This window comes from Lepisosteus platostomus, chromosome 14 (assembly GCF_059453375.1).
Source record: "Lepisosteus platostomus isolate fLepPlt1 chromosome 14, fLepPlt1.hap1, whole genome shotgun sequence".
Taxonomy (NCBI): domain Eukaryota; kingdom Metazoa; phylum Chordata; class Actinopteri; order Semionotiformes; family Lepisosteidae; genus Lepisosteus; species Lepisosteus platostomus.
The window spans coordinates 27,575,465-27,597,500 of NC_142624.1; the positions used below are offsets into that span (position 1 = coordinate 27,575,465).

The window sequence follows — 22,036 nt, forward strand, 5'->3', positions numbered from 1 at the left end:
GGTGTAGCTTATCTTCTGCAAAAAACTACCAAATAAGAATATTTCTGTATAATCTCGAAATTCAGTAGCTCTACATTTTTCCACTGCTCGGGACTGAAATACAAAGTGTCAGATAGGAAATGATAGGGACAGACAAGAAGATCCTACTTTGAAACTCTGCTGAGTGTAGATTGTTTTTTAATCCACAGCTTATGTTCAGCTTTTCAGTTTTTTGAGTTTTGCAGTCATTCAGCTGCACTCATGACTGCTCTCCCCTGGAGACACATCTAAAAGAAAATTGCTTATTTTGCAGACAGACACTCTCTGAGCAGTTGCTTTGGATTTGAAACAAAGTGTGAATACAGAACAAAAGAACCCCAACTACCAATCCAGGAAATGACATTTAATTAAGAATGAATAAGTAATATGGTTGTGTTTTATTCCATCCCTTCAAGTGTTATGTGTCCTCTATCATACCCAAGGGTGAGTACTAGTCAAAGCTTTACTGTTTATGTAAAAAACATCTTATGTCTCAGTATCCTAAATATCCAACTGAGCAAATATCCACCTCATTTGGATTACAAAATGTATTTAAAAATAAATGATGTCTATCTCAATTTGCCACTTGAATCATATCTTAACATTATCAGTACCTGAGTTCATACATTCCTCTAATAACGGGCCTCATTAACTGTGTGTCACATGAAACAAAAGTGATAAGAATGAAATTAAACACTGCTTAAATCCTACAACATTTTAAGTTCCAGCTAAAATGTGATTCTTTTGTACATTTAAGTCAGTTTTTCTCAATATGTCTATTACAGTATATTTGTCAATTTTATGGTTCATTAGTATGTATGTCAACATCTTCCAGGTAGCCATTAGATCTAATGTTTTAACAAGTAGAAGCTGACAAAATATTCCATGTACCCACATCATTTCCCAATTTCACTTTCATGAGCCTGATTGACTAAACAACCAGATGGAGCTTTAACAATGAAGTTCTGATATACTATAATATGTCTCTGTGTACAGTATTTTCTTTTTTTTGTAGCACACTCACCCATCCTTGTCAGACCCTTAACAACTTCATGAAATACATTTGTGTGCACATTGGGTACTACAACCACTCTTTAATGACCTTCTGTGTATAAAGCACATCATTTGTGGGTAACCTTAGGGATGACAGCTAACACTTGTTAACACTAGACGCTTGTAGAAAGAATCCAATTTCACACCATGTCATACCATGTCATTTAAATGCCCAAGACCTGTAAGGACTAGAATAGGTACAATAAGGCCCCCAGTGAAAACCAAACACTCTACAGTATATCAAAGTATCTTCAGGAGAGAATCCTACCAATGACAATGTTATGAAGTTGCTGAATGGTTGCTTAGATAACCGAGTCCTTCAACTTTAGACAAAAGTTGTTGTTAAAAGGCAAATAGGAATTTTTACATCTAATGGAATAGTATGGAAAGAAGGACAGAGACATGTTCACTAAAACAACCTGTCAGAGTGCGATGAGGAACTTATTAAATATTAAACGAATGAACTTCTAAGAAACCTCATGTGGAAATTATTTAATCGTAAAGATTTGATAGAGATACTGCAGCAACATTACTGCTATCCTGTCAAACAAAACACTTCTGCCAGCAGCTGTGATTGACAGAATGTCATTTCACAGAATGTATCATACAGATAAGCAAACAAGTGTGAAAATCTATATACCTACTCTCCCAAAAATCGATACTATTTATATTGCTTTCTTTAATGTTTACAAATATCACGTATCAATTTTAATCAAATCTGTTTATTTAAAAAGTGTCCTAATAAATGTATTTTTTTCATTCCCAGAAAAAAAAAACAGGGGGGTTTGTCATAAATTGCAAAACATTAAAAGCATTTTAATCTTTAAAAAAAAAATGCTTCCATGGAAAGCAAATCACAGTTTCTCTGGTGACATTCAGTGCATCATGTATGTGGTATGTACAGTATTAGTTAATCACTGAAAGCAACGCTTATACTGCATAAGGCCTCATCATCTTTCATGCTAAGTGCTGTTGCATAAATCACTCTCAAGTGCCATCTGAGTTATTCTTAAAATAATGGCATATCATTTTTAGATTTGAGAGTCCAAAGAAAATCAGACATATTCATGGATCTAATCTCACATTATGTAATATCATCAATAGCAAATTTGAGTCTTTTCTGGGATATTATGACACAAGTGTAAATATTTCACACAGTTCGTTTGTTAAATTCTGCATTATAGAATTTACTTTCTCATAAAGTGTAATAGGCTTCCGTTTGATATCGAAGGGCTTATAATAATGCCACAAAACTTCTCTGGTTTGCTTGCTGTACCACAAAACAAACTTACTGTACGAAGAAAGCACATTTTAAAATAAGATGAAGTTGAAAAGGGATTACTTGCACCTTTCTTCATACCTACCTTCAGTGAAACAGGCTTCGGGTTCGAAAGATTCCTCAGGTTCAATTTCTATTGGCTCTCCCTCCCCAGGTGGCCTTATGTCTACAGTACTGCCTTCTGAAGAGCTGGACTGATCTAGTTTCTGAAATAAGAATCCAGAACATAGCCATTACAGAAGAAATATTCGGCAGCACCTCATATACCTTTATCTCCTTGAAATCCGACGTATTTGATCTTCAAATTCATAACATTAGTTAATTTTGTGAAACAGCTGATGCACATTTCCTTCACAATAGGTAAGCTCACAGGGTTGGAATGTAATCAAGTTGGGCTTGTGCATTAGTCATACAGTTTCATGCAGAATCAATCAAAATACCTACAGACTTTACAATTGAGATGCACAAAAATTTGGTCACTTAAATCAAATAAAGTAATCGTATCTTCTTTAAATTTAAAAAATGAAATGGCATCCAGCAGTGAGCTGTAGGTATAATTGATTTTACTAAAACTCCTTAGTCACAAGCTGTCTAGCATGCAGTATTAATGGTGCAGTATAATTCCAGTCCTGTGATCTAACCTATTGTAAGGTGTCCTTAAGTATTTTCATGTCTGTTGTGGATGAACCTTAATGGAGCAATACAAAATTTACCCATTACACCAGATAATTTTAATGTATTGATTTTTCTCAGATGTTGCCTTCATTGACATGAAAACACACACTTTACTTCCATTCCTTTAAGCAATACTCAAACTTCAATCATTTTTAAAAAGGAGGGTATGTGCATTAGCTTCACAGCAAAAACCAGTACTGTACTCTTAGTCCAAGAATATGTAAACTGATGTACATAATTTTAGTGGCAGATGGTTACGCATTCATGCCTGGATAATACAAAATTAAGAATTAAGATTTTGACAAAAACACCTACAGCTGATGTAATACACACTAGAAAAGCAATCTACAAACCAAAGGAAAGTAATGTGTGCTTTAATACTACCAGAAATTCTATAAAAATCAGAGATTATACTGGGAACATATCGTTTAACAGCAATAGGAAAACAAATAAAAGGAAATGTGGTCTTTTGTGGAGAAAGAGAATGTAAACAAAGTTATCTTTTCAATTGTGTCAGGTGTATACAAATATTTTTCTCCTTCACTGTACTAATTTGTCTTTTTTACCATTGAGTGCTTGCCTTATTAAAGTGGCTTTATTGCAGAACTTGCTCACAGAGCTAGCTGAGTCTAAGGGAAACTCAAGAAGAGACATTAATGTTAATGTAGTTCTCCTTCATTTCAGCACATCAGTCCTTGCAGGTCAGATCAATGTGACTGCTAGGGTCACTGTCTTGAATATTTGCAGATACTTCAGTTTAACACAGGAATATGATTGCCCTTAGCGACTGGTTTAAAAATAAAAAGGAGTAGTTTACTTAAAAAAGAAGGATAATCTTGAAAATTGATGTGAGCTGATATAAAAAAGAAATTCTTTCTGAGTTAACAATAACCCACCCTCATTTGAACATCATAATAAGACAATTACTTTTCTAGTGTCCAGAACATATGGAATTTACTACTTTGCTGCACGTTTTAAAAGGGCAGGTATGTGCATTAACTGATACTAAAAGGACTAAACACTATTAGAAGTAGTGTAACAGTAATGGCTGCTGAGATAAACAGCTAATGCAGAATGGGGAATGATGTAAGCATACTAAAAGTAAAGTGTAGACTGAACTAAATACTATTCTCAAAAAAATTGTATCGTACTTCTTGTTATAACCATCTACCTCTGAATGAATTTTGCTTAGTTAGTCTTAAATTAAATAATCACATAGCTCTCATAAAACACGGTAGCTTAATTACCAGGGATTCAAAAAATTCTCTGCACAGATACAGAGACTGGTTTGAAACATGAAAACAACTAATGCAGTCTAACCAAAAGACGCATTCAGTAGGTTGAAAATAAGCAGTATGTGTTAATGTTACGCTATTAGTGCATTATTGTTATTACTGTTTTTGTTAGTGTAGGTCTTGTTTGAATCCCTGTTAATAATAAGCATACTGTACTTCTAATTGAGAAGAAAATGTAACCTTATAATTAATGCAGGTTTCTGAGTTCTGTGAACTTAAAAGGGTCTGCTTTCATCATTCCATAATGAATAGCATTTATAAATGAAAAAGCCATAATCATGTTTAGGCAATGAACCAAATGAATTTTGACATACTAAAGCAAAATCCATTTCACTGAATCAGTCTGACTTTTCAAGCTTTACAGTAGGTGCCCACTGTCTACTAAACAATCAAACTGAAAACAAAAATGTCAGAATAAAAGAATGGGCTTTTACTATTGGTGAAAAAGGTGGAAGGGCTCATTCATTGGTTATCTTTTTTTGCGAAAAAGCTTATGTTAAACAAAAAGTAAAAGAAAATTTGGGGTTCCAGCATCAGAACTGCTGCTTAACTAAGGAAAAAAGGAACTAGAACATGATCAGGCAGATAGAAAGAAAATCAGCAATCCTTTATTTATTTTTTCCTTAAATGGCACTGGCAATCTGCATGGTTAGTGTTACAGTATGTACAATAAATTGGTCTTACAAGTCTCCTCTCATTGAAAATCTGGGGTGCTTCTTGAAATCAGCTGTAATAATAACCAGATAAGTTAAGCTAGGTAAGGCTCATACAGTACTCAAATGATCACATACAGACCTTTATGTTTTCATTTATCAGCAACTTGTCAGAGAAAATACATCTAAAAGAAAAAAAGCTCTTCTGTGAAAAAAAAAGCTTTCTGTTGTCAATGTACTGTATTCTGATGACCCAATCACATCAAATAACCGGCTGATGATAGCCATACTGGTGAAGAAAATACATGTACTCCACAGGGGCTGGAAAATGTCATGATTCCATATCTCATATTCAGTATACTGTATATTCCATCAATATTCATGCAAACTTTAAAATGTTTTTTAATGGCAACATCAGGTACTGAAACCATCTCATTATAAAATGTAAAATGTCATTTTTAAGCAAAAAGGTCACACAGGTCTGAATGCAACAGAAGTACAGTTACACATAAAATAAAGCACTACTTGTTAGATGTTTTCAGACAGGAAAAGAATGACCTACACACACTTGATAAAAGAGTATTAATCATACAGTCCATTGTTTCTGTCTTTAGATGCTCATGTGAACTCATCCGAAGGCCCAGATTAAAGTCTGGATTATTGAAAAGAGAACCCACCACCTATTTGGGGATTATTTTACCAGAATTGAATGGCAGACTTTCTTTGTGAAGAAACAGGAAGCGTTTGCCAAATATGTTGCCTTTAATGACCATCTTAGAAGTTTATAACTGGCAAAAGGGTCAATATTTATATAACTAAACCAAAACGTCAGACATCCCTTAATACCAGTTTATGTAATATATTTTCATTTCTTCCACTCTGCCCTCCCAAAGATAAAATGCTTAATTAATAAATGAACTTTGTTTTTTTATTGGTGGATGTATACAAGTTTTAATTCAGTCCAAGATAAATTCTTCGTCTTAGATGCATACTGTACAAGCACTGTAATTGTAAATACTGTAATTATATTGTGAAACCTATAAATTGCATAAATAATGTAAACATGAGGCTAAATAACATCCTAGTACACACACCCTTACAATGTTCACTAGAACACATGCTTAGTTACTTTCTATCCCCATCCCAAATTAAGCATATAATCAGTTCATTTTAATGACCAATGTAGGTCTGCAGAGTCAAAGTCAATACTATTTCAAAACATACAGTATGCAGATGTAGTAGGTTATGGCTGGCATATTTAAATCAATCCATTACATTTGCCATGCATGTTTATGTAACATATTTTCACTTTTTATTCCCCACCTGAAAATACTAATTTTAAAAACAAGCCAAATTCTAATGAATTAAGTTTTATATTTCAATTAACATTAAATGAATATGTTTTAGAAAACTAACCAAGAAAAGTAAACAAGCTGAACTATTGTTTCAAAAATATGTCCATGATACTGTATGCGTACCATCTACTGATTTTGTTTTAAAATACGTAAATCAAAGCAAATGGATTGAAGCATGTAATGTCAACAAATACCTAATAAGTTCTGAAAATTACCATTTTGAGCTCCTAGAAAATCCACAGAAACATATTATGGCATCTTCCCCACCCTCAACATCTTAGAATGAATTTTTTTTCAAGTAGTAAATGAAAGTGTGATGAGTCTTGTGGATTATGATAATACAGTTGTACAAACCACGGTGTTTACACACAATTCATAAATCAAGTTAAAAGGAGGAATGATCAGCCCAGGGTTTTTCAATAAATACAGTACAATACTAAACAGGATTAATTTAATTCAGGATTACTTTAATTTAATGCTGAGACATTGTTCAACTTTTTTTGGGGAAAAGGTGACAGCAACCTGTGATGTTTCCAAGTTGTGCAGTTTTTATTTAGAATATACACAAGGATTGGAAGACGTTATTGGATAGGTCACATCACCTTACATTTGTAGAAAATACATATAGTTTCACATATCCTTTCACTAAAAAAGAAAGTTTTTGAAACACTATCCAGTGAAAGTGGTGAAATTCAGAACAGCTGTAATAACTATGCTATTAAATAAAATTGTTGAAATTCCACAGATATTTATATCCTAAATATCAATATATATTCTTCTTAAGTCTCGTGGAAGAGAGGAGCACAAGGATATCATTAGGACAGAAAAATGAAACGAGCCTCCAAAGAAATGATCAACTGTTGCTACAGTAGAATGATCTATTATGGCTATATTCCCTATTGATATTGTCTCCGTTTAACTATTTTCCCTGAAAAAGCAGTGTCTTCATTAGGGTCACCTTTCACTATGGTTTTAGTATAGAGTTGTAAGAGGAGCAAAATGGATTCCAGTCAGAAACAAACCAATGACTAAAACTCAGAAGCACAGTCACTAATATATCAAATGATTTCATATGTTTAGAAAGCTTGATGACTAGCAAATACAGTAATACTTTGAGATGGATATGAACATTTTTCGTCTTTTGTTCTGTTCAAGAAATGCTGACAATGGTTAAAACCATGTTAAATCTATACCGTAATTACAATACACATCCCAGCCTGGCCAGTACAGTATGTCTTTGGGAGCTAGGAATAAACTAGCACGTGGGAAAAACTCCAAAACGAGGAGGGGCATGAAGACCCTCAGAATCAGAATCTAATCCAAGAACCTGGAGGAGCAAGGGAACAGTGCTCTTTGCCATTCCACCATGGGTGTATTTAGGCTCAATTTATCAAATCGATATACTGTATGACCAAGAAGCTCCATTTGTTTTTTTCTAATCACTCCATTATTCACAATAAGGTTATAATAATGAGATTCTCTTTCTTGCAACATAGAATTTCAACAATTAACCTCACAGGAACTTGAGCCAGTAAGTGATCTAAGATTTTACAATTAAATTTTTTTTATAACAGTCTCATATTATTGATAATGGCTTTAAAAAGCTTTAAAATGAACTTTGTACCTACATCACTTTCTATCTATTAATTAATTGTTTTTATTGCAATAAGATAAGAAACAGGAATAAGAAAAAAATAAAGTTTGTTATTTTGTAGGCGAGACACTTCGGTATTTAATTTGGATTTAAATGTAATTGACGTGTGTTGGAGTGTGGAGTGAATATACTGAAGTTTAAAATGTACATAATTTTCATGTATTCACAAATATTGTTTTTAGAGACTGTTTATCTTGCCTTTGGAGTAGCCATTAAGAAAGCTCATATTGCTTTCTCAAAAAAAATCTTAAACTGATCTTCACAAGGTAGATTCTCTCCTTATTCCAAAACGGATTCTGTTTGAATGGCTCTTGAAACCTCTTTATGGAGTCTCATTTCTAGTTAGTGGTGTGGCATTGAAAAATACTTTAACTCTGCACTATTTTTTATTATACAATAAATACCTCCCGTGACTGCAAGTATTGACATTGATTAAGGAAACTTAATCAATAAAATATTAAATAGAATTAGTTAAAAATAAAGCTATTTATTCACGTTGATGAATTTTATCTTTATAGATTTACTTTTAAAGTATAAGTTTATAAGTAGCATGTTTACAACAAAATGAAATTTATTTAAAATAGCATATGATGATGCTGTTTTTTATGACTTTTGTAGTAAATATCTACATTTTGAGACTTCCTATAGATTACAAATTTGTGATAAACATCCTCATTTGAAACAGTCAACAAGTTTTAATCCTCATTTTGGGGATACAGTAGTATGAGTGTGTTATCTCTGATACGGAAGTACTGAAAATATGCTAGTTTTGGTAGGTGATTTTTCTAACAGTTGTATTGTCATTTGAAGTTTCTCTGTCCCACAAACTATTATCCTACTTTTATCTTTATCCAAAGATTTAAATAATAAAATAAATAATAGATAATAAAGTTCTGAAACACTTCCCTAGTGCATTCAGGATAAGTTCCACTACATGTAGAACGGTTACAATTTATTTTTAATACCTACAGGTATGTGATTTAGTTGAAAGAACATTTTTAAAACTGTCAGCAATTTACATAAGAAACATACAGTGCTGTATTCTGCACTGATGCATATATAACTACACAACCACACATGATTCTGAAATTATACACCCTGCTTGCCTTCGGTTATAATGCTGAATTTAACAGAGCTGTCTACAGGCACATTTCAGCTTTATTCAGCAGCCTGCTCACTGAGCTATACAAAATAAATTAGGCTGTTATGATCTAATGAGAATATTCAACTGGCTACCTGTTTTCTTGATTGTGTTGCATTATTTTCTTCTCGGTGTTCATTAAAAAAATCTGTTAAGCATTGTCATTACCTCAACATGTTTTTGTCAGCTTTAATTTCAGGGGCCCTGCCTGTTTCCTAAATTAGCACACAGTGGCATAATAAACATAGCCAGGAACATGTTTGTCTTCAGAGGATACAAAAGGAAAACATTCCAATAAGCAGCATACACAAAAATACAAAAGTTACAGGATGACAAAGATACAAAACACTCCATAAGTCAGAAAATCTAGCAGCCTGTAAATGTTGTACAACCTAATAAACTATAAAAAGCTAAAATCTTAAATCGAATGCAAATACTGATATTTTGACACCAACAGATAAAATAATCTTCAGTTATATAAAGTAACAATAAAACTAATATATTAAAATAACACCTATTATCCACAGCAACAATAACCAGTATTTTATGTTCACCCCACATAGTGCTGATTCTGTTTTTGTTTAGTTTCTCGGTGCAGAACCAGACTCAATGCTAAATGCATTTACAGAAATTAACAGAGCAGAGACAGAATAAAAAGTGTTCCTACCTCTTTGCTGCCTTCTATGTCTGATTCACTGCTGAAGTCCTCCGTGTTGAGGTTTTCAAAGTCAGACTCACCCACAGCAATAGGCACTGTAACTGTGAGGCTGGGATTGTGTATGAAAGACATATAATCACTCTCATCGATCACGTATTTTCCCACACTGCTGCCTATTCCACTGGTTGTTCCATTGCCATCCTTGTGGTATTCTGGCTCCTTGGTTAATTCAACAGTGGTGTGATTTGAAATGCAGGCCTCTTTTTTGTTGTTGAGGTCTTCGAGGGGTTTGATCTCATCCAGAACTTTCTTCCTCCTCACACACAATTTCTGGACAGACTCTCGCAGGTTGCCTTTAATGTAGTCAACGCCTCTGTGGATCCGTCCCACAGCAATCTGCAAGTTGTTCATCTCACTGTCATCATCCGTAGCTGCCAGATTATCAGCACTGAATGAACTCAGCAGCAGAGCCAGGAACAAATTAAGTACCTGAGAATAAAACACAATATAAAGCCATGATCTGTAGCACTGTGGGAGAACAGTATGTTATGAAAATAACATGTTATGTATTGGAAAAATAATCAATAATGTGCAGTAGCAGCACAACTTTAAAGTTAGATATCCATTCTATAAAAATGCTATTATAGATAGCGCAAAGAGTCCAGCAGGTGATCAGCCTATTTACTCATGCTAAAGGAATGTACTAGATTACAGATCCATCCATTTTCTAACCATGACTTCCAATTTATGGTCACTGGGAATCAAGAGCCAATTCCAGCAAGCAATGGGCACAAGGCAAGTTTCACCCTAGGCACACACACTCACACCAGGGCCAACTTTCCTAGAAGCCAATTAACCTACAGGTATGTCTTTGGACTGTGGGAGGAAACCAGAGCACCCAGAGGAAACCCATGCAAACAAGGGGAGAACATAAAAACTCCACACAGATAGAACCTCAGGTCCAAAATTGAACCCAGGACCCCATCACTGTGAGGCAGCAATGATAACCACTGAGGAACCATGCCACACCCGTAATAAATCACTTTAATTCATGTTCCACATAAACATTAACAATCCAAATAAATAAATATTACAGAAAAACCAAGAAAATACCATTGTGTTTTTAAGTCTACTTAGGGAAGACTTGATTGTAACAGTTATGAGACATTTTCTCCAACAGCAGTGAACCATATCAATTCAAAAGTTCCCTGCTAATTCTAATCTACAAACCTTTTAATTTTGTTCAATATTATACTACTTTATAGGTGGAGTTGGAGGTTTATTAAAGGAGGTTCGAGTCAACTAATTTATCTTGATTTTTATGATTTTTCACCTATACACAATTTCTTCTTATAGCCCATTGCTTTCTTATACTTAACTTGTTGGTAATGGGAAATGCTGGAGGAACCAGGAAACTTACCACAAGATTCCCAATCACCATGACCATCATGAACACAATGAGACACATGCTCTGACCAGCTACTTCCATGCAGTCCCACATGGTCTCAATCCACTCGCCACACAGGACCCGGAACACAATCAGGAAGGAATGGAAAAAGTCAAACATGTGCCAGCGAGGAAGCGTGCAGTCTTCTGAGATCTTGCAGACGCAGTCTCTGTAGCTCTTGCCAAACAGCTGCATTCCCACCACAGCGAAGATGAAAACGATGATGGCAAGAACCAAGGTGAGGTTTCCCAGTGCACCCACAGAGTTGCCAATGATCTTGATGAGCATATTAAGTGTTGGCCAGGACTTGGCTAATTTAAACACTCTCAGCTGAAACGAAGGAAGCTTGATTAATATTACAATAGAGTTTGCATTGTATGTGTTTGGATTTAAGCTAGTTTTTGGGGATTAGGGATAGAGCTGGGTTACAGTTCTCAATCCTAACAGTACTATAATATAGTCTGGAGTACACAGCCCTAAACACTACTGTGCTCTGCTAACTCCATTGTGGTTTCTTCAAGAAATTAAGTCTAGGCTGGGGTCTCATTTGAAGAAAGTGATAGGCAAAGCTTAGATTTGGTGCTAGATTTAAGATGAGTCTAGGGATGGACATACAGTTAAGGGTTACAATTAGGAATAAGGTTAGGGTTATGTTTATTTTTATTGTCTTTATGTTAAGCATGGTTAAAAACATTGCTTTATTATGATAGGTGGGGTAAGGCTTTGACTTAGTTCAAGGATAAAGGAAAAATTGCAGATGCTTTGACTGTGAAAAGATACAAAAAAACATGGAAACACACTTACCAGCCTGAAAGATCTGAGAACAGACAATCCCTCGACATTTGCCAACCCAAGCTCCATTAAACTAAGGCTCACAATGAAACCATCAAAAATATTCCAGCCTTCTTGGAAGTAATAGTAAGGATCCATAGCAATGACTTTAAAAAACATTTCAGCAGTGAAGATTCCAGTAAATACCTAGAATATCAATGTAAGTGTAAAAATATACAGTGAGCAGAAAGTTAAAACCTCCCCCTACCCCCAACAAGCTCAATAATAAAAACCTGAATACACCTTACACTATATAAATATATTGGATTTGCAAATTATGTTTTTACATTTTACAAAACTAATTTGTTTCAGACTTTGAGGAGAATGCATCATTTAATATATTTAAGCTATATGTGAGACATGAGATACTTAAATGTTTAATCATTAAGCATCTTTAACTTGCAATTTATGCATTTGGAATGTGACTGAAGATAACCAGCTTTATTTAAATAATGTCAGGTATTCTCTGGGTGGAAGGAAAGCATAAACCACCATCAAGTACTCAGATTGTAATGGTTAATATGCAGGCAAGTCAAAGATCTGATCCAGGCTGAAGTCTTTGTTGTAAGACAAACCCTTTGTTTCAGGATTTATTGGGTAGTCAGATTCTGCTACCAGCAAGTACTATTAATGAATCTTTATCAGGCTCCAGATGGCACTGTGTGTATTAATTCATTGTTTCTTATAAAAACATTTTATAAGTATGATGGCCAGGCAAATTTTATTTAACCTAAAAGCTGCCTTTTGCCATATCATCAAATTCAGAAAAAAAATTCTGAATACTATTTTCATTTTAAATACATCTACTATATTTAACACAGCAATCAGTACATAATCTTCCTGAAAAAGTGTTTTCCAGCGGCACTTTAAATTTGTACTTTAAATCAATGGACTACATTGACTTCAACATAGCTTCATTCTAATTGTTCAGGATGATATACTTATTTATGTACTATCTTTGCATACAACTTATCAATTTTACTCATAACACAAAAGTGTAAATAAAATAAATACAATTCTGTAGTACATACCAAATTCCCTACTGATAGCACATGGTTAAACTCCTTTGTCATAGGATAATGTTCCATTGCCATGAACAGTGTATTCAGAACAATGCAAATAGTAATTGCAAGGTCGACAAATGGGTCCATCACAACAAGATTGACTATCTCTTTGATTTTAAGCCACTGTGGACAGCAATCCCAGATTAGGTAAGTGTTAGCAAATTTATACCAGCATGGCGGGCATTTTTGTCTTGATTCTTCCAGTTCTGAAACAGTTCAAAACAAGCAAATGTATTACGGAGCTGAAGCATAATTTTGAATTTAAAAATTACCTGAGCTTTAACATTATTGGAAATATTCTTAGACTGATACATCAGAAGACCATAAAAAAACATACTGTAAAAGTAAGCTGAATAAAACAAATCGTAACTGAAAATCTATATTTTCTTATCTTTACTTAAGTGATTGCCAACTATACTGTATTACTTCAGCTAGAAGTAAAAACACAACTACACTCATAATAAAATGGAATACAGGCTTATGAATTTAAGTGGATATTTTTACATTTATGAGTTACACAATACATACTGTACCTTCCATTGTGTTTGTTAATATACTTGCAACACTAAGAGCTCTTTGTCTTATTGATGGGTCTTCCAAATAGTCCATTGATGCTTGGTGAGATCCAGATCTTTTTTTCTTTATTTCTGTTTCAGTTGTGGTGGTGGCCTGTAAGTAATTTAACATAATTAAATCTCTTCAGGCAAATAAATTAATGACTTGTTTAAATTGTTACTTGTAATAACATCATGGATATATTAATAATGATACAAAACTACCTAGAGTTTTATTTTTACAACATTAATTTTAAAACACTTCTTAAAATTCCCTGTCTTTAATCATTTTCCCAACATGAAGATCAGCTATAGCTGGCCTTTTAAACTTACTGCTTTATATTTTTGTGGAGTGACAAGAGATAATATCTAATGGCCTGAGTCACTTAATTACTACACAATTGCAAGAATTTCCATATTTCAGTTACCTGAAAAACAAATGTTATCATTACATTTCATAGATAACTGATTTCAAACTACTTATTTTGTGACTCACAAAATATGAAAGTATTACCTATACTCACTGGCCAAGAGACCTATAAAATATTGTAATTCTGGTCTGTATTCCGACAGAAATAAACTGGTTTTCCATTACAATTTCCAAGAGTTTGAGGAAGACAAGACTACTTAAATACATGTTTTATTAGGGAAAAAAAGGCATTTGGCAGCACACAAGCTCTCAAATCAAAGCTAAGTTTTCCTTCTTTTGTTAAAGGTAGCTGCCATATCTTTACAGTGATCACCTCTGGAAGAAGGAGTCCAACAGGTGATGTAGGCACTGATGGTCCACCCACCAGTGACACCACACCGTTGCAGTCCACAGTACAGTGCATCTTTCCGTTTGCCGGAAGTAGAACCCGTGATGACCTGCTGTTCTGACTTATGTTGCTGTTCCGTCTCTCCTGGCGACGCGGCACAAAGAGCGAGCCTCTTCTGCTGTCGTTGTCTTCAAAGGTGCTGTGCTCATCGTCTGCAAAATCATTCTCAGAGCCCACATCCCTTGCTCGCCCCCTGAAGCTGAAGAGGCTTGCTCTGCTGTTGCGTCTGGGAGAGAACAAGGACCCTCGCATACTGAGGAGTGACTACAAAAGATATGAAGAATGTGCCGTCAAGCCATCTGTTACACAAATTTCATCCACTGAAAAGTTTACATCATCTGATTGATCAACTACCAGAGGACACCACCATTTTCACAGCTTTTTTCACAATGCTTCTGCTCATATACAGTATGGTTCATTTGGGCTACTTGCAGCTCTGCCCCTGCCAGTACACAGTACACAGTCTCTTAGGAACCTCCTGGATTTGAGCCAAACAGGATCTCGTTAGACAGCAGTGAATTCTGGCCACTGGAGAATACAACATTAACTTCCTATGGTATTATGTCACCTTGTAACAGTCTCAAGGAGCCCTGTTACACATGATTACAGTACTGGCTCAAATTTGGTTGATTTTTTAGAATTAGTGTAATGGCAAATCACTTCTTTCTTGATTAAAAAACTCACCTGGTGCGGGGAAGAATATCTCTTTTCATAAGACAGCCTGTTGCCATCGATTGAAATCCCAAAAACTCTTCTCTTGGTGATGCTGTCTTCTGACTCGGATTTGTGAAACTTCTCGTTGTCCCCTTTCTCCTCTTCCTCGTCTTTCTGCCTCCTCTTCTTCCGCCGGTTCCGCCTCTCTTTGGCACTCTTGGAGCTGAGTTTGGAGGCCTCAGACGAAGTCTCTGTCAGGCCGCCTCCCCCACTGTACTCCCCACTCTCAGCGGCTGCAGCTGCGGCGGCCTGCCAATTATGGCCAACAGGCTGAGGTAAACACCGGCGCGCATTCTCAATGGCATAACAATAGCATCCAGAAAGCTCTGCTTCAATACAAAAGACCAATTACCAGCACGGAGCCCTTTTTGTAAAATGAGGAGCTAATGAGTTTTCACACAGGAGCCAGCAAGGAAGAGAGCCCTCAGCACTAGCGGAAACCCGGTATGTTTTGACGTATGAGTGTAAAAATGTCACAGTAAAAGGAAACGAAAACTTGGAAAAATGAATGAAAAATCTAAAAAATCTTTGGTCATTGGTCACAATTTCATCATTAAAAAAATGATGCCTTGTTGCCTGACGGTACAACATTAAATCCATGCTGAATGCATGATTCATGTGATATCATAGATGTCCAATACGATCGCCTATCAAGATCACAGAAAGAAATGTATTTCCACCCTTCCCACACACATACTAGATCAAGTATATAAGCAAGAGTTAGTGTATTATTATTAGTGTATTATTAATAATGGTGAATAATTCATTTTCAAACACAAAACATATTTACAGTACCATTTGGAATTTTAATGAATAACTCCAGTGATCTATGATGAAAACACAGATTTATAATGAAGCAGAGATTAAAGTACAACTTTAATTTAAAAAGTAATAAAAATGAATGTACTTTAAGAAATTAAGAAGAAATGTCTGTGCAGTTTATAATTACTTCTGAAAACTGCAGAAAGTGTTCTGCAGCAGTACAATGACCAAATGAGCAGACCACAAGAGAAGGTGTTATGATGACATACAAGTTCAATACAAAAGAGATGTATTGTAAATGTACTTAAGGTATATACTATTTATTGCACTCTTTGTATGTACTGTATAAATACGCTCTTCACAAAGATTGAGAATGCTAAAATACAATATGTTTCATTATTAAGCCATTATTCTGGATGTTACATGTAAAGTATAACATTCTAAAAAGTCACCAATTTAGAACAAATCTTAGACTACAGCCTTTCAAATATAATACTGTACATGACATCAACTTAAATGTAGGAAGAGGGTAGAGGTACAGGTGAGACCTTCAATCAAGGGTTTTGTGTTGGATCTTGTAATATCCTTTCAGGTATTACAACACAGACAGGGATAAGTTAAACGCGTTCAGTTAACACCTTCGTAAGCTGAAGCAAATCAGAGCACAGCTAGAATGAAAACTGAAAAGTACTGTACTAGGTCATACGTCACTCTCTCAGCATAACACTCATATGTCCATTTATAAATGCCTATCAGACATTTTAGGTAAAATCTGCACTGCTGTTCACTAAAAAAGGTAATGCCTTTTAAGTGGCAGGCCAGTAGGTGGCACTCTCCCATCTACAGCAGAATTTAAAAAAAGGAATGCCCCTGTATGGTGACCTCTAAGTGGTGCTGTCCTTCAGATGAGTTAAAGTGCTTTGAGACCCTTTAGTTAAGCTATATAAAAGCAATTGATAATACCTATTACACTTTACTAATAAGATCATTAACATCCAGAGTTATAATGTCCATTTCTGCTATAGAGGGACCAAACATAATTACTTCTGGAAATTATAAAAAAACCTAAAGGAGAGCTTTCTTAAAACAAGCCTGGTATGCCAAAGCATAATCTGTTATGTACCCTATTAAGGGACAAATCAATGAACTATACACAAGACTGGTTATCGGCTTCAGCTTCTCAAGAAGAGTTTGTGAAGACCAATGCCTTGGTATGATGACCTGGGACATTGTGAAGTGAAAGGTGCCATTTTGTTTGGCCCTATTGAAAAATCCCTCACTGGCTTGTCTTACAGTGTTACTACCCAGCAATTTGATTGTTTTGTTTATAATTTTTCAATCTTTTGAGCTATCCTTCTCTAGTGCAGTGGGTGTATGGAACTGAGGAGCTAAAGTAATATATAAAATAAAAACATGGATTCTCAAAAATGACTTTTCAGCTAGTCTAAGGTAACTCACACAACTTTAATATAACATAAGTAGAAATGCTCACACACTGGAACAAAAACCTGTAAAGTCATATCCTTATTCAAAACACATAGAGATAGCTCAGTAGATGTACTGTAGCTAATTAAATATGTGGTTTTGTTGGGGCTTTTTCTGTTTAATCGAAAGTAATGCACATCAAGTCTCTAAAATACATTTTATTAGTGATTTCACCTTAAAAAACAAAAATGTTTATGAACAGTTTCCTATAAATTCAGAATTAGAAATGCATCAAAAAGCTTGAAGTCACAGATACCTGGGCACCTTCTTGCTGTTTCTTCAGCTGCTCAAGCATTGCTTGAAATTCTGCTTCCTTCTGTTCAGCCTCTTCCATTGTGGCCTGGTTTTGCTCCTCATATGCCATAGCAACCACAGCCAGGATCAAGTTCACAAGATAGAAAGACCCCAGGAAGATCACAAGCACAAAGAAAATCATGTATGTTTTCCCAGCAGCTCGCAGTGTCTGAAAAACAACATATTGAATTAGGCTTTTTATATCTTTACCATCTACCCTGTCTTTCTCACACCTGAAGAAGGCTCCATAGCAGAAACACTGTGTTTCCTTTCTTCTCTTTTCAGCGTGGAATAAACCATCGAATTAGACTATTAGACAACAAGTATTGAATTAGACTGTGTGCATAGTAAGGCACTGCAGATTAATTTGATTAAATGATTTAGCATGTAAACTTTCCACACTTAGTTGGTGATCATGCGTTTGACCATGTCCGTTTCATTTCTAAATCTAATGAATTGTTAAGAACATTTTTCTGGAGATTTTCTGTAAGCTGTAAGCAAGATTTATTACCACTGTGAAAGCACACAGCTACTTAACAATCCTAACAGAGATTGTTAAGTAGATCTTTTGGAAAGGCAGTCCAGCACCAAAGAAATTTATTAAACTTTTTTACTAAAACTTTTATTGAAAAGTTCTAAAACCAAAGGGTACAAACAATCCAAGAAAATATCCAGATTTAAATTCATAGTCCAGTTTATTGGGGAATCAAAATCCTTATCAAATGTCCTCTTAACCTCATATGAAATGTTTACTCTTCCAACATGCGTGGTAAAGAGTTTCTTAACTATTAATTAACTCTGTTGTGTCACAGCACTTGCTTTTGGGACCTTAACTTTAGTTTTGACTTTTCATATACAAAATGCAGAATTAGAAGTCAAAAGATGGTTCTGTCTCCCAATCAAGAGGTAATTCATATTCATACACGGTTCATATCGACTGCATGATCTTTAAAAGTCAATAAAACACTGGATGGTGTTCTTTGTAATATACATATAATTTATAAGTTTGGGAAATTATACATGCTCATGAAATTATGTGACACAACACCAGATCATGACAATTTAAAATTTTACTGTACTCACTATTTCAGCAGATTTTAAATGTAAGTTTTAGAATTTAACTTATTGGTGGCTAATTTCATATGAAAAAGGCTTTGTAATGTTCAGTCTTTTCACTTGGTTCTGCTGTTGCTGTCCTAGTTTATGTACATATAAGGAGATGTTCTGAGAATGAATGAACTCTAGAGTTTTCCTCTGAAAGTCATCCAATCTTCTTTCCTCTAGAGAGTTTTCCTCTGAAAGTAATCTATTCCTCTTTGATAATTTATTATCATTTGAGACTTGCCACATCTTTTTCCTGAGACTAATAAGCTTACGTTGCTATGCTCACAGCAGAACAAAGGCAATGAGAGTGGCAGAGAACTTCCATTACAAACTTAAATTTGTCCTAAAAATGCCCCCACTGTTACCTACAGCCAATATAAAACTACTTTAGGGTACTTGATCTAATGTTCATATTAGAAAATTCAGATATTTTGTCTTAATTACAGACTTATGAATGTTTGTGGTTATACAGTATAATCATTCCCGACATGGGTCTGAAATCTAACAGAAATATTTCTTTCAAGAACAAGACAACACTCTCGCTCTGTTGTTAACAAGGGCCCTCATTCAAGTCCAGACTCTTAATCTACTGCAAAACAAACATTTTTAAACCACAACTTGCGAACAGTTTGACAAGATGGAACACAAAGAAAACACATAATTTATTATTAAAAGAAAATCATGTTGTAATGCTCACATGTGCCAGATAATTACAAGGTGGGTGAGAGGAGCACGTTTTTTGGCATAAAGATCACATTATTATGTACTGTAAACGTACTGAAATTACTTGTTGTAGCATACCAATTATGTTTTAAGACTTTACAAAGTTTTAATAAAGCACTGTACAAGACCGTCAAGAATGATCAGGTGGCCGCAACTATTTTACGAGAAACAATTCACACCACACTGAATTGTGTATCTACAGGCATTACATTTCTCTATTTTACAACATGAAAAATAGATGCCACTGCCTACCCTTTTATTAAATTATTATTTTTACATCTCACATGGCACTGGTTTATGAAATGTCACACCAATACAGACAAAGACAAAACGCACAGAACCACATTTAAAATAAGAAACTTTTAAAGGACTATATACTGTACACTATATTACATTTGGGATTGTTTTTCCATAAAATCTACAAACCATACACAAACAAAATCCTAAAATGTTAGTTAATGCAAATCATAATTGAACAAAATGATAAGACACTGACCTGCTGATACAGATTTTCCCAGAAGTCTTGAGTCATCAGCCGAAACAGAGATAAGAATGCCCAGCTAAAAGTATCAAAACTTGTATATCCATAGTCTGGATTTTGGCCACCTTTTATGCATGTGTAGCCCTCTGGGCATTGCCTGTAATAGCAATAACTCAATTTAAAGCATGTTTCCATTAAATAAGCTTTGTCAAAAGCACAAAAAAAAATACTTTAATACTAATAATTCAATAAAAAGCTTAAGGAAATAGTACATTACCTTTAAACTTCTGTATTATTCACTAAACATACAAAGGAATTAACAATCATCATAATCTCTTATAACATGAAAGACAAGCAAACGTTAAAACTAAATCCAATACTACAAATCACAATGCAAAGCAGAAATGTATGGAGAGAAAACAACGGAGGTACTTTTTTAAAGTGAAGAGCCTGAAAATCATTAACAATAACATGAGGTACATTTCACACTATTATCAAGTCAGAAGACTCAGCTCTGAAATTGTAGATCGCTTGTGTCACATACTGGATCAATCACGTACATGTTAAAGGGTGGTTAATTACTTACATTCTAAGTTGCAAGAGTAAGAAGCTCATATAATTTTAACCTTATCATGAATAATGGAGTGATTAATAAGATAATACATTTGGTTCTGGGTTATACATGTATATTCATGTACAGTATTCATTTGAATCATTAAGCTTAATGGCCCAATGATGTGTGGCATAAAGGTCAGGTCCTGAATTTGATTTTGGTCTAGGGTGCCGTCTGTGTGGATTTTGGACTGTCCCTGTGTCTGCCAGATTTCACATTTTGCGCTCCTACCTTCGAAACCAGTGGGTCTTAACCTTTCCTGCCAGCCTGCACTTCTTTGGTTCTCAAAATATGTTCTGGCACCCCTTATTAAAGATTTATGAAGAAATTTGTGTTTTTGACGATTTACCTTCTAAAAACACCTAGCATGGCTCTCACTTCCAGGGAGTGCACACACCCCTGGTTACGAACCACTGATCGAGAGGCATGCTGGCAAGATCAAGTGATATTTCTAAACTGTCCCTGTGTGTGTAATTTGTACCCTGTGATGGACTGACTTTCCATCCAAACTCTAGCCGTGCCTTGTGCCCTAGGATTCTGGGATAGGCTCCAGGTTTCCGCAACCCTTAACAGGATTAAGCACCTTTCTGATAATGGATGAATGGTCCCAATCATCTATACATAAAAACACATTCTGAAAACCGTACAGGTGTCTTACCCAGCATCACTGCCATTTCCACAAAGTAGTGCATCCCTACGACCTGGCAAGAAATAATAGTTATCTAGAGAGAAGAGAAGAAGAAAGTTAAATGAGTAAAAAATACTCTATTTTAATTGTTTAGTCTTGTCTCTGGAGTAAACAGTACCAAATCGTTATTGACTGTTTTTTTTAAATACATGACTGGAGACATGTATTTGTACAGTATTTGAAAAATGCCTATCTATTCAAAGAACAAGAGTCTAGTAAGAGTTTGTTTTACAAAAGATTTATCTTATTCTAAGCAGAGAGTATGTTACACCAGACAGCACAATTACAACTGATGACTCTGTATTAAATAATTTGTAATGCAAAGGCAAAAGACAAAGAAAACGATGTTTATAAAAGCAATATATTTGTCCTTCACCTTTATGTAACTGTATTGGGTGCAAGCTGTAATAGTCAATAGTGAGTGCAGCACCAGCACAATCAACCTGAGTCACTTTATCTATTGAATTCATTTTGTATAGTCTTCATTTCTTATTTATGGATTTGCAGAATTTTTCTACTAATTATTAATTTTTCTACTTTCTAATTATGACACAGCACTTTCGTTACAGCTATATACAGCACTTGAATCACAAACAGATGGCTTTGTAAAAATAATCCACAACGTTCACAGGTTCATAAAACTGTTTCATTGTTGTCCTCCTTACAGCAATTTGTGT

At 34.9% G+C, this 22,036-nt stretch overlaps 1 protein-coding gene across 6 annotated transcripts in view; it reads right to left on the minus strand.

Annotated features, from left to right (window-relative positions):
* scn1laa (sodium channel, voltage-gated, type I-like, alpha) overlaps positions 1–22,036 on the minus strand; it is an 83,423-nt gene that overhangs the window by 17,401 nt on the left and 43,986 nt on the right. For 5 of the 6 annotated variants that reach the window (XM_088605424.1, XM_088605422.1, XM_088605426.1 and 2 more), the window contains 11 exons: positions 21,330–21,393; positions 20,074–20,215; positions 17,713–17,919; positions 15,180–15,458; positions 14,421–14,759; positions 13,657–13,792; positions 13,091–13,329; positions 12,033–12,206; positions 11,202–11,558; positions 9,791–10,270; positions 2,436–2,556 (listed from right to left, as the gene is read on the minus strand). In XM_088605424.1, coding sequence (XP_088461550.1) covers positions 2,436–2,556; positions 9,791–10,270; positions 11,202–11,558; positions 12,033–12,206; positions 13,091–13,329; positions 13,657–13,792; positions 14,421–14,759; positions 15,180–15,458; positions 17,713–17,919; positions 20,074–20,215; positions 21,330–21,393 — 2,538 coding nt within the window. The remainder of the gene's footprint in view (positions 1–2,435; positions 2,557–9,790; positions 10,271–11,201; positions 11,559–12,032; positions 12,207–13,090; positions 13,330–13,656; positions 13,793–14,420; positions 14,760–15,179; positions 15,459–17,712; positions 17,920–20,073; positions 20,216–21,329; positions 21,394–22,036) is intronic. The other variant, XM_088605427.1, reaches the window with a different exon arrangement.